At 40.6% G+C, this 16,574-nt stretch overlaps 1 protein-coding gene across 4 annotated transcripts in view; it reads left to right on the top strand.

The window, feature by feature from the left end:
- PALM2AKAP2 (PALM2 and AKAP2 fusion) overlaps positions 1–16,574 on the top strand; it is a 279,762-nt gene that overhangs the window by 35,410 nt on the left and 227,778 nt on the right. For all 4 annotated transcript variants that reach the window (XM_085311516.1, XM_085311519.1, XM_085311518.1 and 1 more), the window contains exon 2: positions 13,459–13,539. In XM_085311516.1, coding sequence (XP_085167642.1) covers positions 13,459–13,539 — 81 coding nt within the window. The remainder of the gene's footprint in view (positions 1–13,458; positions 13,540–16,574) is intronic.

Raw genomic sequence — 16,574 nt, 5'->3', positions numbered from 1 at the left:
GCACAAAAAAACAGATCCCTGAGTAGGGACTTCTAGAGGGACATGTAGAGCAGAAGGCTGAAGACAGCCATAGAAGATCATTACTAACTGATTTTATTAATGTTGCTTAAATCCCTGAAAATGACTAAGCTACCTAGCTTAAAGTGATCAAGCCTCAAGGAAAGGTGATAAACCTCCCTGAGGAGCTGCAGAGATAAAGCTGCCCAGGAGTGAGGAAGCTCAACTGTGCAGAATAGTGTGCCCTCTAAGTCAGGATGGAGTGAAGRGAAGAAAGACTGTGACTTCTGGGAGGGGACCCATCTATACTTGCATCCTCTCCCTGCAACAGCTCCTCTGGAAAAAGAATTGCTGCAGAGATGCTTTTTCAGGTGAACAGAAGAACAGTACTGATAGAAATGCTCCACGGAAAGTGGAGAGAAGCTGTTTTGAGAGCTGAAGTTATAAAATAATGCAACACAGGGAGAACGGAGAAGCTTCATACTGCAGAGAACCACAGGAGACATAGGTGGAGGCAGCTGAACGCACATCAGTAGTTCACTTGTACTTGTGTGGCAGTCTTGGAGTTTAAAAGTACAGTTCACATTGCTCTGACTGGAGGAGACAGGCAAGAAATCAGCCCACGTCCTTAACGCTACAATGACAAGAACCTCTTCTGGTGGCTGCTTTCACATGTGCTTTCACCACATTGTTTGCCATTTAATAAGCTTTTCAAATGGTTCATGGTTTTTAAACAAGGCAGGTATGTCAACTAAGTATGAGATCTGACCAAATCCAAATTTTTTCTTGCTTCACCSCCTCCCTCTCAGAAGACCTGCACAAAGCAAACAACAGTCAAATTAGTCCCTGAGATAGGCTGAAACTGTGAATTGCCAAATACACCTCACACCAAGGATGCAAATCAGAGAAATCCTGACAGTTTTCTGAACAAGGCAACCTTCAACAGTATGGAAGAAATTTTCCCATTTGTMAATTGATCCAGGCATTTTCTAGCCACGTTGCTGTAATGAAGTATTAGTATAGGCAATGTATGRCAAAGTAACTGCAGAGTTGCTCCCGTAGTGTGTCCCCACTTGCTAATAGGTCCATTTCTTCACACAGTTCAAAGTGTTAAAAGTGAAATGCTGTTTGAGATTAACACCAAGTAATAAGCTATGTAAACAAAATTATGGTTTCGTAATGAAGTGCTTCCTTGAACAGGTATTTAATTTAAATAAACAGCAAGTCTGGAGACAAGCATGAAAGCAGGTAGATCTAAATTGTGTTTCTTTATTGTACTTCCTTCAGTCTTTCCCATCAGTGCAGTGAACGGATGCTGTGCATTCATCTGCTTCCTGGTATTTCTGTGACCTGAAGCCCCTGTGATCTACAGCCCCTGCTGATCTCAGCACTGGTGCCCTGCTTTGAGAACATGCAGCTATCTAGTGACTGAAGAGATCTGCAGACACATGCTGCAGATTTCACTTGCTTTCCCAGGCCACCTTATTTACGTTGCAAACTAGTGGGAAGCTGCTGTGGGGTCTGTTCAAGTTGCTGGGACCAGTGTGGTCTCTGTTTTTGATGATGCAGGAGGATGGCTGGCAGATTAATTCCTTTTGCAGTGCTCAGCCAAATCTCCCAACAACTACTTTCCTATTCACAAACAAAATGTTGGGATGCCTGATCTGAAGGAATGATGTAGTGGTAATGACTTCCATGTAGTACTAAGGTTCAGTGTCGGAGCATGTGATCCTACACCTGTCAGATTTAATAAGCTTTCCAGATGTTAGCTGGAGATCAAGCCAGTTCTTTTATGTCTACACAAGCAAGAAGCCAGGGCCGAGTCTGGGCAGGATTCTTAGTGCACCTAGATCGCACGCTGAGCATGCCTGTTGGCCAAGCAGATAGACACGCGGTCATGATTGTGTTGATCACTACGGCTCTCTAGAGCACAGGTCACTCATTTGAGTAACACAGTTCCCCTCACGAATTGGAGAGGAGACAGAAACMTCGTGGTGCCGGAGGAATGGCATGTCCAGCAGCTGCATAGAGTTACTTGGCTCAGCAGAGAGCTTGCCAGCCTACTGAAAAGTAGCACTGATGCCCTCTAAGACCCGTGTCAGTCTTCACAAGGTGGAAATGTATTGGATCTTCAAGGAWGGTTAAAAAACAAGAGAAACCCAACACCTTAGAGCCTTTTCAGAGAGAAAAGAAAACTTAGCCAGAATGATGCTTTGCTGGTAAATTGGAATATGATCTCATTAGCATCACCAGTTTGAAAGGATAATGACAGCTAAAAGCCAGTAGGTCTCAGGATCCCATACTGACTCCTTCTGTGCTTGTTGGGAACTTTATCTTGTTCTTTCCCTTGGGCATAACGCAAGGCAATTTTTATCTTGAATACAGAAGTGTAGTCTCAAATGTGTCAGCAATTGTACTTGTGTCAGCAGATACCCAAGTAACAGAGGATGTGAATATCCTTAGCTCACAACTATTGTCAGACAAAAGCTGGAAGAAACAATTTTATGCTAATAACTTTATCTCATAAAGAACAAGAAGCATTTTTCAGCAACAGAAAAGCCCCGCAGAGAAAAGCCGCTAAGCGTAGCACTGTTGCACTAGGAAATCCAGTGTACTACACAGGTCAACCCTGAAAGCCTCTCATTCGGTAGGCAAGCTGCCACGTTCCCAAGCTAAGAGAGGAAGCCTCCAGTGAAAACATATTGTTGTGAAGTCCTGAGACTCCAAAATAATTGGCTAATCCAAATGGACTATAAGGATTAAAACACAAAGCCCAGCTCTATGTATTAATTCCTTCATTGGGGTCTTTTCTACCATTACTTTGAAAATAACAAGCAGAAAATTGGATAGGATTCAACTATCACAATTTGAGCTGGTGTCTTCCCTACAGACTCTGGCCATTACTCCATGCTGACTGGCAAGACCACTTTGTTCTCTTTACACAGCAAAAGGTTTAAATTCTTTTTTCCACTTACTTTCCATCTCTCAGGGAAGTTTTAGTTGCTTGGGGGGGAATGTCTATCATAGGTACAATAAAAGCAGTTAAATGGGAAAAATAAATTGTGCTAAAATCAGACTTGGTGATATTGATCTAAGTTTTCGTCAAGACAAAATTTTTTTTGCTCACCAGGAGCTTGTTTAGGGAAAACTAGCATAAGGAATCAGAGTTGCACCTTGGATGTGTGAAACCAGATTAAAGTCTTTGTGATTTATTTACTTACTTCTTAATGGAAGAGTTACAAATTTCTCAATGCTTGTCAAAATGTTACAATCAGCACCTGCTTTGTAGAACACGATCAGCACTRTTTAATTGTTTCCCACTCCTCTGCTCTCTGCATCTCCGTTACACCTCTCGTGATCACAGGTGTGCTCTGAGCTTTACAATGTCCTGTGGCTGCATGACATATTTAAGGAGTGTAGAGGGCAGAAGAAAAAAAGAGAGGCATGTTTTTTCTGTGGAGCTATGGAAATGTGACTATATTAAGCCAATACCAATCAAATCCTATCTTTTTTCTTTTCAGTAGCACACGATGGAATGTTATATATTGAACATCATGGATTTAAAATGGGGCAAATTAGTGGCAACATGGCTRTATAGAGAGTTAATGAACTATTTTTCTACAAATAGCCTATTCAACCTAATGAAAAGTCCTTTTGCTATATTTTTATAAAGTAAAACTCTGATTAATGTCTGATTAGGATTTTCAATCAAATCGTATTTTTAAAAAATATATAGAAAAAATAATTGATTAAAAGCAACTTCCTTCAAAATTTTTCTGGTTTTCTAAGGAAAGGAGAATGTGTTTGATCTATGACACTTTACCTGGAAAATCTCCACCTTTTTTAGACAGAAAAGTAATTTGCTAAATGAAGATTTTGCATTTTCCATCCAGCTCAAGTTATAGTAAAGGAAGGTTAATGCTCTCTAGCAATACAAATGATTCTGGAGATTAGTTGTAGTAGAGAAGTAATGAAGTTCAGCTGTCTATCATCTTACGAGTTGTAGTAAGGATTATCTGGAATAATACAGATTTATCCAGAATAATTGATAAATATGACTATTTCATGATCTGTATTACACTGAGCACTATCTGCTGAGTATTTTCCAGATAAAACTGACCTGCAAAGAAAGTCACTGGAAAACTCAGATGGTCCTGAGCTCCTTTTTATGGCTAGTGTTAAGACTTCAAAGTTTTGGGAGGAATGCTGATGTGGAGTTAATAAGGGGTGAGAAATAAGCATATTTTCATATATACTATCTCTTTTCTTCACTGTAGCATTTTCCAGGAAAAAAAAATATGTAAACCTTTAGAAAGGATATTCAAACCACAGTGCACCTAATCATCTCCCTGAGCCTGACATCTTTGGTCAAATAGTTAAGGATGAGATTTGACACTACTCTACCCAGTGGTCAAAAGTAAGGCAGCTTCTGTGCGTCTCAGCCCATGCTCAGTTTCAGTTCAGATTTGTGAGGAAAGAAAGCAAGTCATCTAAACCATTATGCCAGTGTTCCACTCAAAAGTGCATGTGGGTTGTGCTAAACCTRAACTACTGCTTCTGATGATCCTGCAGCGTTCAATGAGCATATGCTGGCTAAAATCTTGGTTCCATCAAAATCCATGGGAATATCACCATGGGATATTTGTGGGGTCATGATTCTACCTAAAAATTTTGCCTTACTGTCTGAATGGGGCATTTTTAGTTGTGTACCCTCTCAAAAACACTAATGAGGGAGTTTTTCAAAAGGAAATTCCTTCCTGCACTCATTACTTTTCAGTAAGAGCTATTGTTCTGGGAGCTGTGCCATCCTTTTATTTGTTGTTTGAGATGCATGGTGATTTTAATTAAGCAATCATTGTCTATGTGCATCGTGGTGGTTGGATTCTGTGGCCAGGGAGCTATAATTGTAAGTGCTCAGGGCAGCTGAAGTTTTTGTTTCAACTCTTTATTCGGTTGTTGTCTTCACCAGGGAGGATCTTTTCTCCTCATGGACAACTTTGCCCTTTACAGTTGCAGACTTGACCCTTAAATGTTGGGACATTGGCTGCTGCATAGTGGCAGTGATGAAGTGTTATTATTCAAAAACATTGAGAAGATGTGAATCCTACAGGGCTCTGTATGGACAAAATCCTTCTTTGGCATCCCATACATGTAGGATGTCTAGTATGGTTCTCTTATTTGAAGCATGAGTTGTGAGGTAGTGCATGATGGTGGCCACTATGGCTGATGGTGCTCAGTCAAGAAAAGCCTACCACAGTGCTGTTCTAGGAAGAGAAGGATGCACTGATAATGTGCGCAGGAGCAGAGARCTAAAGTCTTTGCTTTATCAAGTCAGCACAGGAGAAGCCCGCACTTCAGCATTACACAAGAGTAGCTCAACTGTTAGATGTCTGAAATGCTGGCGTCCAGCTTTCAGAGAATGATACTGTCAGAGGATTTCCTCATCCAAACAAGAACTGCATACATAGTGGCAAAGTCAGCAAGAAGGGAGTCTGCAGACCAGAGACCTTTGCTGCCCTACCTGGAGCACAAAAGTTGCTTACAGGGTTATTGAATATATTTGCATATGTCTTTCAAATCTTCCAGTTCTTGTGCATGAGCAGCTTTACAGGCACTCACTGCTACAGAGAAGGGATACAAGGTTCCGGTGGAAACAAGTGTTTTTTTGGCCTGAAGTCATTGTTATTTTTTCACCCTGAGAGTGCTGCTCTCCAAGTGATTCTCCCCTCCTCTTAGAAGGAGCCTGTTCAGTATACAAAAAACAAAATGTTTCCAAAACTTCCAGGCTCTTTGGCTAACTCCCTCACTGTAATCTGCCTGTATGAAGTAAATCTCTTCTCTGTCCACGCGTCAAGATATTTCTTGCATGCTGTAGCATGCTATCTAACTAAAGGGAATCAATCCTTATGAGAGTAACCTCCAACTTAAACCGGTTTGTCAGTTCCATAAGACAGGAGATGAAGGATACACCCGAGCAGTAACTTGTCAGCTTCTTGTCTCTWTTCCCTGCTTTACTTCCTGATGTGCATATGACTGTGGAAAGAGAAAGTATGAGGAAAATGGCAAAGCAGAGCCTTTATTTTTTGGGTGGGATTTTCCTACCCACTTCAGGCAGTTGCTGCATCTGTGCAGTTGGGAACACCTGCTTCCTAAATAACCCATCTGCTTTTTGCCTGGAGTGATAGAAATGCCCACCACTTGCCATAAGATGTGCAGGTGTATAGAATATGTATGGAAGACATGCAGTGCTGCAGCAGTACCGTGTACCTTCTTCTGTCCCTTCTTCCCATGGAGACCCCACACAAGGTACAGTGTGCTTAATTCAGATAGGGGAAGGGTCCAACAAGGTGAGCCAACAGTGCCCCAGGAACTCAGGACGTTTGAAATCCTGAATCGATGCTTTGGGTAACAAAGTCTCTGCCTAGGAAGACTGTAAGAGTGAAACGTGGTGGCCAGCTTCTTGACTGCTGCTTAGGAGCACAAGGTACTCAATTTCCTTAACTTCAGAAGCTGTAATCCAATACAGCAAAATTGTTCCTGGCTCATGTTTAAGTGATAAATCTTATACAGGCAAACTTGGGTCTCAGGGCACTGTGGAAGAGAGAGTCTTGCAGGAAAATTCCTCAAAGAGCAAAGCTGACAGCTTACATTTATGTTTGTTGATGGTGTAATTGCAAACAAAGTGAGTAGAAATGAGCGAGCGTAGACTCTGATTCTCCTGGGAGCAGAGTAGGAGAGCTGGTATGAGAGGAGTTGTTTCCCATAATCTGAAACACTTCGTAACACCTGCTACTGGAAAYAGGAGAGCAGACAAGCCTGCAGCCTGCAGTTACAGGGGTAATGTGGCTACCCACAGCAATGAAATTTTCACTACGCTCAATCATACCAGTGCGTATGGTGATCTGGTTTGACAGACTTGGCGGTACAGTGAGTCCCACCTTCTTGTACTGGCTGCAAGTAATAAAAGTGGATATCGATTATCCGAAAGTAGAAGGCATCCTGCCACCAAACTTGAGGTATGTTTTTCCTACTGTAACAGTGGCTCTGCTTCAGTTCTGATTCTATATCCTTCCACTTCTAATGCTGAGATTTCCACTGTATACCATTTACAACAGCAGAAGATGTTTGGAACTGTATTTTACAAGGCGCTCCCAGTGCAAAACTACATTATTGCAAATTTTAGTGATACTTGCTGTAATGATAGTTTCCCACATGTCAAACACAGCAGAAAAATAAAGGAATTGACTAAATGAGAATAAAAAGGGTGGAAACAAGCAAATAACAAAAGGAGAAAAAAATAATCTCTTTATATTTTTTTTTCTTTTAAGTCTTATCACTGAGCTGAAAAGGAGGGAAAAAAACCTACAGATGTGATTTCAGTGTTGAGAGATGATGAAGACCACACAGCAAAGGCTGTCATTTAAACTACTACCTCAAGGAGAATTTCACCTTGTAAAAGGCACAGGTTTCCATTAAGAGTCATTTATTGGGATTGTGCTGTCTGCAGGTTGAAATCATCAGCACAGTCCAGATGCTTCCTTTATCCCAAAGTTCAGAATGTCCCTGAAATGACAACAGAAGAATGAGATGTCAGAATCTCTTTTATTCCCTTACTTGCTGTCCTAAAAATCTGTCAGCTTTGAATATGCAAAAAATAATATCTAGCAGCTGTGCAGAGTGGAGAAAATAATGCCTCTGTGAAGAAATTCACATGGTTCTTTGAAGATATTTCACTGTAACTATATTTTTTACTTTGAAGTTGTATTTCTCTACTAGTGCCATTTTTTTGTGCATTGTTTTCTATTAGTGAAACAGGCAGAAACTTGCCCTCTTCTGCCTGTTCCTCTCACCTGTTTGGCTGCTTGCTTAGTGTGCAAAATGAAACCCATGAGAAACATGTTCACTGATGTGACCAGTAACTCCTTTAGTGCCTTGTTTCCACTTTCTGCTTGTGTCACTGCTGCAAGCACAAAATCCAGGTTCCTCAGTGRGTTTTTGGTTTATTTGGTTTTCTTTTTGTTTCTTCCACCATGTTCTTCTCAAAACCTTCACTATAAACCTTGCTCTGCTGTTAGCTCTGGGCTTGTATTTTCCCAGCGAGGTCAATGAAGACTTCAAAATCAAACAACTGAATTGCACTTAATTTCTGTGTTKTTGCATGAGCATGTTGCATGCTGCCTGATCATATGTGAGCTAGCTTTAAACTGGTGAATTCAGGTGCTTCTGACAAGGCAGATGCAGCAGAGGTCTTGGCTAAGCCTTTATTGCCCTGAGAATTTGCTCAGCTTTTGCAGTCCGTGTTTGCCCATGGGTGGTTATGAGTCTGTAAGTTAACTAATGTCTGTATCACTTCACACAGTGTGCAAGCAAATTTTTAAATAGTAAAAACGATTTTGTGATGTAAAATTAAAGCATTTTGTGACAGCAGTGTCAAGGAAAGGCATTGGAGTATAACTTGTTTTTTTTCAAGGTCTCATGTTTGCTTTGACTTTTTTTAACTGAAACAGTGGGACAAGTATGACACTTAACTGTAAATTATTTTGATCAATGTAACACAAAAGCCRCTGTCCTGAATCAAACTAAACCTCCAATGCCCTCTCTCCGACAGAAATTAAAAATTGGGTGGGCGAGGAAAAGCATTAAAACAGGATGTGCATACAAAGCTTACCACAGTACCTCTTCATCCTCAAATTGTTTCTGATTCAGAGACTCCCTGAATCAGATGTAATTTTGGTTTATTTAGTAACCTGCACGGGAGTCCTTTTCTCTGGCTATGTCCAGTCTCCCTGAGCATCCCGATAATCTCCTAGCACCCATGGCATCCTGAGGCAAGGAGTTCCCCAACGTACCTACCTTCAAATGGTCCCCTCCTAATTTCATTTGAGGCTGTTTTGCTCTCATGCTGGAAAACAATGAGCTACAGACTCCTTACTGCCTCCATGCCARTGATGATTTTATAGATCTCTGTCCTCCCCTCACCTGTCTCTTTTCCAAAAGGAAGGGCTCTTTGTTTGCCAACTATCAAATATGCTTGTTTTTCAGCAAAGAAAAGGTGGTCTCAGCCAGGTTTAGTGCTAAGTGGCAGTTACTTCCTTTCAGAAATCACAGCTTTCAGAAAACAAAATAAATTTGTTGTTTACATGTTCCACTTCTGGCACCCAAATATGAATGCTGGCATATAAATGTCATTTTTCATTAAGCATCTCTCAAGATACAAGTGTGTAAACTTGCCCTTTGACCTGTGGATTTCAGAGTTTATTATTCCCATCATTTGGGTCTGTGAGTTAAAAATTTAAGAATGTAACTTTCCCATTTTCCTTAGTATTTTTGGTGGAAAGACAGGTGTAAATTTTTAATCTGATTTTCTCATGAACATCCTAAATATTCAGAGTATACTTGGTGTATGCTTCTCTTCCGCTTTGGGAAGATAGCTATCTCATGATGCGTATTCATATTCTTATTTTAACCAACTATATTCACAGTAAGACTGGCCTCAGTGCCTGTTTTCTCCAGCTCCTTTCAACCCAGTTTTTTGTCATCTCTTCACCTTCTGGGAAAACAAAAGAAGAAGAAGTGGTGTCCAGAAAATAGCTTCAGGGAACTGGATGTGCTTGACTGCTAACATCTCAAACCRCAGTTTTCAATACCCCCTCCAAAAGGTGCAGGAACTGTGCAAAATCCAGCTCATTTTGTTCACTAGAGATTTATGTGGATGTCTCCCTGAGCTCCAGTTCATACATAACTGTTTCTCCCTTGCCTTGCAAGTTTCACTTTGTTTCTCAAGTGAAGTTTTTGGCAAAAGTCACCAGAAGCTGCTTCTGTAAGACCTTATAAAACTGAAAATTGCACGCTTGTGTAATTTTAATGGAAAGCCTTTTCATGAGCCCCATTTACCTTGGCAGGGTGAAGTGTGGCTTTGGTGGTGATGAGGCGTAGATAACTGCTGATCAGCCCCCGTTGCAGCTTGACTTTCACAGAAAGGCACAGCCGTGGCTTGGCTTCAAATCGTGCCTCTGCCTGGGGAGCTGCAGTTGGGTGGTTAAACGTGGTTCCCTGCAATCACTGCTTGCCAGAGGTACTAYGCATATCTGAGCATCTTCATAGCTCCCACCTTCCCTCTAGCAATTTTCCTTGTGGTTTAATCTCTGTGCATCCTTGTTTAGAGGGAGAGAAAGTGGGAGGATATTTTAGGAGGTTGCTTATTGGAGGTGAGTAGAGTTAACTGTTGGCTGAAGCAATAATAAAGTCTTTCCTGCTTTGTGAAAATAGGATATTAATTTAAATAAAACTCTGGAGTAAACCTGTTCGCTTAAAACGAGCCCTTTATTTTCTTGGCATTAGAAACCTTAGTAAATTAGTAACTTAAGCATACTTAAGAAAGAAGATACAAGCAGATGAACAGAATAATGAGGAACATTTACATGGTTTAATGTGGAAAAGTACTTTAACAAATACTTAGCTTTAAGCATGTGTTTYACATTCTGGGGTTTTCAGTAAATCCTGATTCAGGAATATACTTATGTGAGGAGTTAATTTCCTCTACTGACTGTGTAAAATACTTGATCTGTTGTTTTCAGTGAGATTTTTGTCAATGACTCGTCTTTTAAGACATATTTTCAGAACACCCATATAAACCATGAACATGTGTAATAACAGCTTTTGGTGACTGTCAGAAAGCTAAATTGAATTTAATCTAGTGACCAGAAGGTTAAAAATTCTGATAGCTAATTACAAATCCTGTGATTCATTCAATCTTCAAAAGAAAAAATTACTTTTACCATCATACTCCTCATCCATAACTGGTCTAAAATGAAAGAAGGTGAAGGAGTGCAGTCAAGCGGACTGAAAGCCGATGAAATGGAAACATGAGCAATATTCCAAATTTAACTCCACAGAAGACCACTAGTTAGTAAGTAGTTCACGTATTTTAGTGGCTGTTGTATTGTTGCCCACAGGGAAAATACTCTTAAGTGCTTTCCCTTTCTTATAAAGAAAGGAGATCTCCATCTATGTTTTATAAGGCTGTCTTGTCACATCCATTATAAGAAGGCCTCATACAACCAGCCAGAGAATGTGCTTTGGCAATTTCTATCATGTGTTTTTGTAAGTGGGTTTTTGTAAGAGGTTGAAAACAAATCTATCTAGCTATATATATATTTATATATATATATATATATATATATGTACACATATACACATATATATGTAGGTCAGGTAACTGTCAAAGTGTAGGTGCCTTGTACTGCCCTATGGAGCATCAGACACGGGGTGTTAGTGCTCATATAAATCAAATCCAAACAATCTGTCCATCTGGACAGCTTGAAATAAACAAAAGAGAATTATCTTTAAACTAAAAATATTAACCATTAACAGGAACAGCACTTCTAAGCTACTTTATTCTCATTCAAAGCTGACCAGTTATTTGGTGAAATAGCAGAGAACAGGATCTAAGCTCTTTGCTCTCTAAGGATACGCTGGTAATATTGCAGAGTCAAAAAATGGCAAGAGAGAACCTTGAAGAATGCTGTTGTTGTTTTTCTTTTTTTTTTCCCTAACTTCTGAACCATCCAATATTGTGTTCCATTCAAAAATGCAAAGAGAGAGAGGAAACTGGAGGAGTGGTGGGAGGAAAGGAAGGGGGACTTTCCCATGGGCTATCAATTTTATGTAAGGAGTGACTCTTGAAGATGCAAGCATAAATTTTGTGTGCCTGTCTGTACAAACACAGAAATTATCTTCTACATGCACAAAGCAGTGAGATGTCAAGTTTTCAGTTGAATGCAGGCCTCATTTGTGACATTTTAGTTATCCAAAAAGCCAATTTTCCTATCTATAAGCTACTTGCAGCTTATTTTTGATCAGAAGTAATATGCTTACAAATGTCAGACAACTGTGTGTGTAAATCAGATATACATATACAATCTGCATGTAAGTGTACGCAGTGTATTACAGAACTGTTCGGCATATGCATCATTTCACTTTTTTGCCTTTTCTTTATTCAGTATCCTCTTCTGGCTCATTGTAGTGTCTCACCCTTCGGTGAGACTGTCCAGACAGTTATCCGACTAATTATTTTGTTTTGTTTTGAGCGGCCCTGTCATTAAAAAAAAAAAAAAAAAAAGGTAAATGCAGCATTTTCTCTCAAAATTCCCTGGTTTGAGGTCTAATACAAATAAAATTAATAAGCAGCATGCTAACTTATGCCCCTTGAGCACTAGACATGAAGGTTTGAAGTCACTGTAAATGGGAGAATTCCCAGAATCTCAATATGACACTGGAAATATGAAACTAGAACAGAAAAATGACTTTGGGACTTAAGGAATCCCCAAATGTCCTCAAGTCAAACCTCACAGGTACTGAAATATTTAAATAACAAAAACATGCCTTCTCACTTAGAGGATAAAACAAGGTTGTTCCAGTAAAAACTGGGGATGCTGTGATTATTTGCCTTGCTGTGTTCACCCCTCAGTATTTCTCTCTGGGCTGGAAAATCTAAACCAAGAAAATATTTCCTTTAGAAGCAAGCTGATCTAGCTCTTGGACTTGTCCAGACTGGTGATGGTTGAGGAGGAATGCCCCCACAAAGTGGAGAAGACTTAAGGAAGGCAAACAGTTTGTCTTTTGGAGTAGGAAGGAACTGAGAAGGACAAAAACAAGTAATCCTCCTCATCAGATACCTCAGAGAGTCTGCTGCCTGGATAAATGAGCTATCTGGACCCCAAAAAATACCTCGGTGAATGTGACCTCGAAAAGAATTAGATGTGGAAATAACCATGCTGCCCTTCAAACCGCTCCCAAAGCAGCCGAATGCTTGTTCAGCTTTGTTTTGGGGAGCCAAAATGTGTTAGCTGCTAGTACATGTTGCTGGTCTGAGTTCTGCACAAAGCCAGGTAGCAGATTGTCCATCCTATTTACACTGGATGAAACCCAGTGCAATCTGACTGAAAAATGTTCTCCCTTATCTCAGTTGATACTGAGAAAAGCTTTATCTTCAACTTAGATGGGGAAGAAATGCTGTCCGTGATCAGGCTCTGCCCCTCTGTTACGTAACCCACTGGTTTTTAATCATGTCATGRTCGTACAATTGCACCAAGCAATCAATGCTTTTGGCCTGGTGTTTAAAATGCAAAAGCATATCTTTGTCCCTTTAACTTCACTCCTCGCTATTATGCCTGCTTTTCCCCTCCTCTGGGACTGTGTACTCTGTTGCTGCTCCTACTGCCGTGAGTGAGTGGGGAGCGTTTCTCCTGCTCACTGAGCAACCAGCTAGTCCTTATCTGACATGTTCCAAGGACGCTGCTGTTTGCATACCAGCAGACAGAGGAGCAGGTGAAATGGGACTGGTGACATCTGTACAGATGTGTTTGACTGCTTRTATTCTCTTAAGAATCTGCTACCCTTAAAGCATCCATTTCTCTGATGAGATCTTTCTCTCTCTCTCTTTAAAATTATTTTTCCAAGGAGAAAAGGAAAAGGCAGACAGAAATAGAAGGCAAGAGACAACAGCTTGAGGACCAGATACTTCAGCTGCAGCATTTCAAGGTAAGGGACTGATGCCAGGAATGATGGATTGACTAAATCTGTTCATTATTAGACATGCAGATCACACGACTGAAAGCTGGGAAGAGCCCACTCCGACATGAAGCAGCTTTYGCTGCCGGAGCCTATCTCTCCCAGCTAATCGTGTCCTGCCTGCTTTTCACTCTGTGCGTTTCCCCTGCACAGGACCATGTCGCAGAAATGGCTTAGTAGCACCGAGTCGACAGGGCGTGAGCACAGGCAGCTCAGCAGCACTGTTACTGTTAAGCCCTGTTATTTATTATACATAACGATAAGACACCAATCGCTGCAGATGGGGTGTGCACTGCATGGCTTCAGTGAGCACTTGCTGCCTGTAGAGCTGCTTTAGATTTTGCTGATGCACGTCATTAGGTTTTGTGTCTCTGTGTGTTGCAGAGAGGGATTTGTGTGTGTGTGTGTGTGTGTGTGTGTGTGTGTAAGGCTTTAATTGTAGGATGAAGTTATTAACCATAGATAGTATAATAAAATGGGTGTATATACACATGCAGGGAGGGTGCTGATCCATATGCTTGTGTCTATATATAGAGATACCTTGATTTTTAACAGAGTGAGGAGCAGCCCCAGTCCCTGTTGGACTCCATTATGGCTGCAGAAACTCAGCACTCGTTGGAAACCATCCTTGTTATTTCTTTCTTTTTATCCTTTCTGTTAGTAGTGGAGTTTGCGTTTACATTGTTGGTAGTAAAGGGGTGAACAAAAATATTCATGTGATCTTTTTGTAACTAGGGTGCCTTTGTGGGTCATAATCTCGTCATAGTTTAAGGGGGGAGACTAAAGAAATTCAGTGATTTGAGTCTTTGAGTATGATGGTCAGGACAGGACAGTTTGTCCTTGCAGCAGGTGAGCCAGGTTATGTTTTAAAAAATACCGTATTTAGGTTGCTTGTGCAATAGTATGTGTGTGTACAATGTACCTGCATGGGGAGGTGGTACACAGAATATCTCTGCCCACACACACTCAAAGACCAGACTTCAAGTTACGCTGCAGGCAGGACCCTCTTCCTGCCTCCTTAAATATCTGCCATAATGTTCTGTGAACTATACCTCATTTTCCGGTAAACATAACGCAGTTAAACCCTAATAGTTGATTGCAGCCTACACAGATGCTCCATCAGCTTCACTGCAGATCTGTAGATATCACATTTGGCTTTCAGTGTTTTCAGTCAATAATATGATTGCATTTCTGTGGGGCAACAGGAGTTGCCATTTCATTAAGGCTGCCATTAGCTACAGGCAAAGGAGAATTTCTTCTGACTACCACAGGTTGATGCAGCAGAGCAGCAAGACAGTTTTGCAGTGCCTTCATGATGCTTTTTTCCCCCCCCCTGCAAAGCAGGATATTTCCTTTATCATRTTAACTGTTTCAAAGCTAACTGTATTATGCTTTTTCATTAAGTTCTTTAAGCAGAATCTTTGAAGAAGCCAATTCTAACAATTAAATAAATTAATTTAATTTCTTTTCAAAGAAATCTAGATTACCAAATAAAGAAAAGAATAAAGAATAAAGAAATATAAAGAAATATAATTTACTAAATTGAATTTTGTCATCATCTTCAGGGAAAAGTGAAGCCCCTCAAGGMAGTGTTCTTGGGTCAGCCCTCGACTGGTGTAAAGTAGCATTGACTTCAGCARTGCTGCACTGATTGCCATTAGCTGAGATTCTGCCTCACTGCACAGATTCTTTGAATGACACACATGAAAATGAAGTATTTCCCTTTACTATCTAGCTCACAGAGGGAGCAAGAGCAATCAGCATACAGGAAGTCAAGGGATGATCAGGGCACAGAAATTAAAAGGGCTGCTTTCTGGATACAAGTGCAGCCAGATCGCAGGTCTGTAACCCTGGGTGTGACAAAATGTTTTGGGGTGTAGTAAGAGCCCCTCTACTAACAAGTCCCATTCAATGACATCACTTTTGCTTTTGCTGGAGCAGTCGCGGCTGTGACACTGGTGACAGATGCACTGGGAGATGCCTGTGCAGGAGTCTGATGTTCAACCAAACGGCGGGCGATGCACGGCCTCATCTCTCTCTCCTGGGACGCCTGGGATGCAGCAGGTGTACATCAGAGATTGCACCTTAGGAAGGGCTGCCAGGCTCTTCCAAAACAGAGGGAGATAAGCTACTCGCCACATTAAAAAAAAAAAAAGAGAGCGAAAAAGAGAGAGAGAGAAAGTCATTGGCCAAAAATATGTCTCCTTCTCTCCAGAGACAAACAAAGCAAGCTGCATTTTGGGATCATGCTTTGTTCCAATTGCTAGTTGCTTATTTGAAACTGTGGGATGCCGACCAAAACGCTACGTGGTCTGCCAAGCTGCTCTGCTCATTTAAAAAGCTGGTATCCACCTCCCTCCCCAAGACTCTCCTTCCCCACACCCGGATGGCTCCGATGCTGTGAAAGCCAGTGGCTCTAAATGTACTATGAATATGGCCTCCAGACCTACCTCAAAAAGCCCAGAATGACTAAGGCCATCTTCTGCTGGAAAGCCTAACTAGAACATGGTTCATTTCCTGAATTGTGTAGATTTCAAACAGTTCTATATAAGATCAGGAAAAAAAAAATAAAAATAAAAAAAGGAGAAAGGGTTAAAAAAATCAAGTGCTTTCAGAAAGCCTGTGTGTTTACTTAAAGTGCTGTGCAATTGTTAATGTCAGTGTAGCAAATAAGGATTTTCCATTAGAGTTCATTAAAATTAACTATGGAGAAATCTTTGAATATAATATATTCATTAATCTTATAATTGCAGTATCTGGGTTCATTTTACAAGTGTAATTCAGCCAAAGGTGTTTAATCCACAGTTTCAGGGATTACTTCATATTTGTGAGATGCCAGAGTAATTTTCTTTTAAAAATACACTACGTAAAATAGAATTTTTAATTACCCAGCAAAAGTTCTGAAAATTACAGAGGTTTTGTTAATTTCTCAGAATTATATTCACATAGGAAAATGCAAATATTTATGATGGATTACCTGTAGTTCTCAAATTGTTGACATCAAG

Source organism: Rhea americana, unplaced genomic scaffold (assembly GCF_003343005.1).
Source record: "Rhea americana isolate MKP2758 unplaced genomic scaffold, rheAme1 scaffold_342, whole genome shotgun sequence".
Classification (NCBI taxonomy): Eukaryota; Metazoa; Chordata; class Aves; order Rheiformes; family Rheidae; genus Rhea; species Rhea americana.
This window is presented reverse-complemented; position numbering and strand designations above follow the sequence as displayed.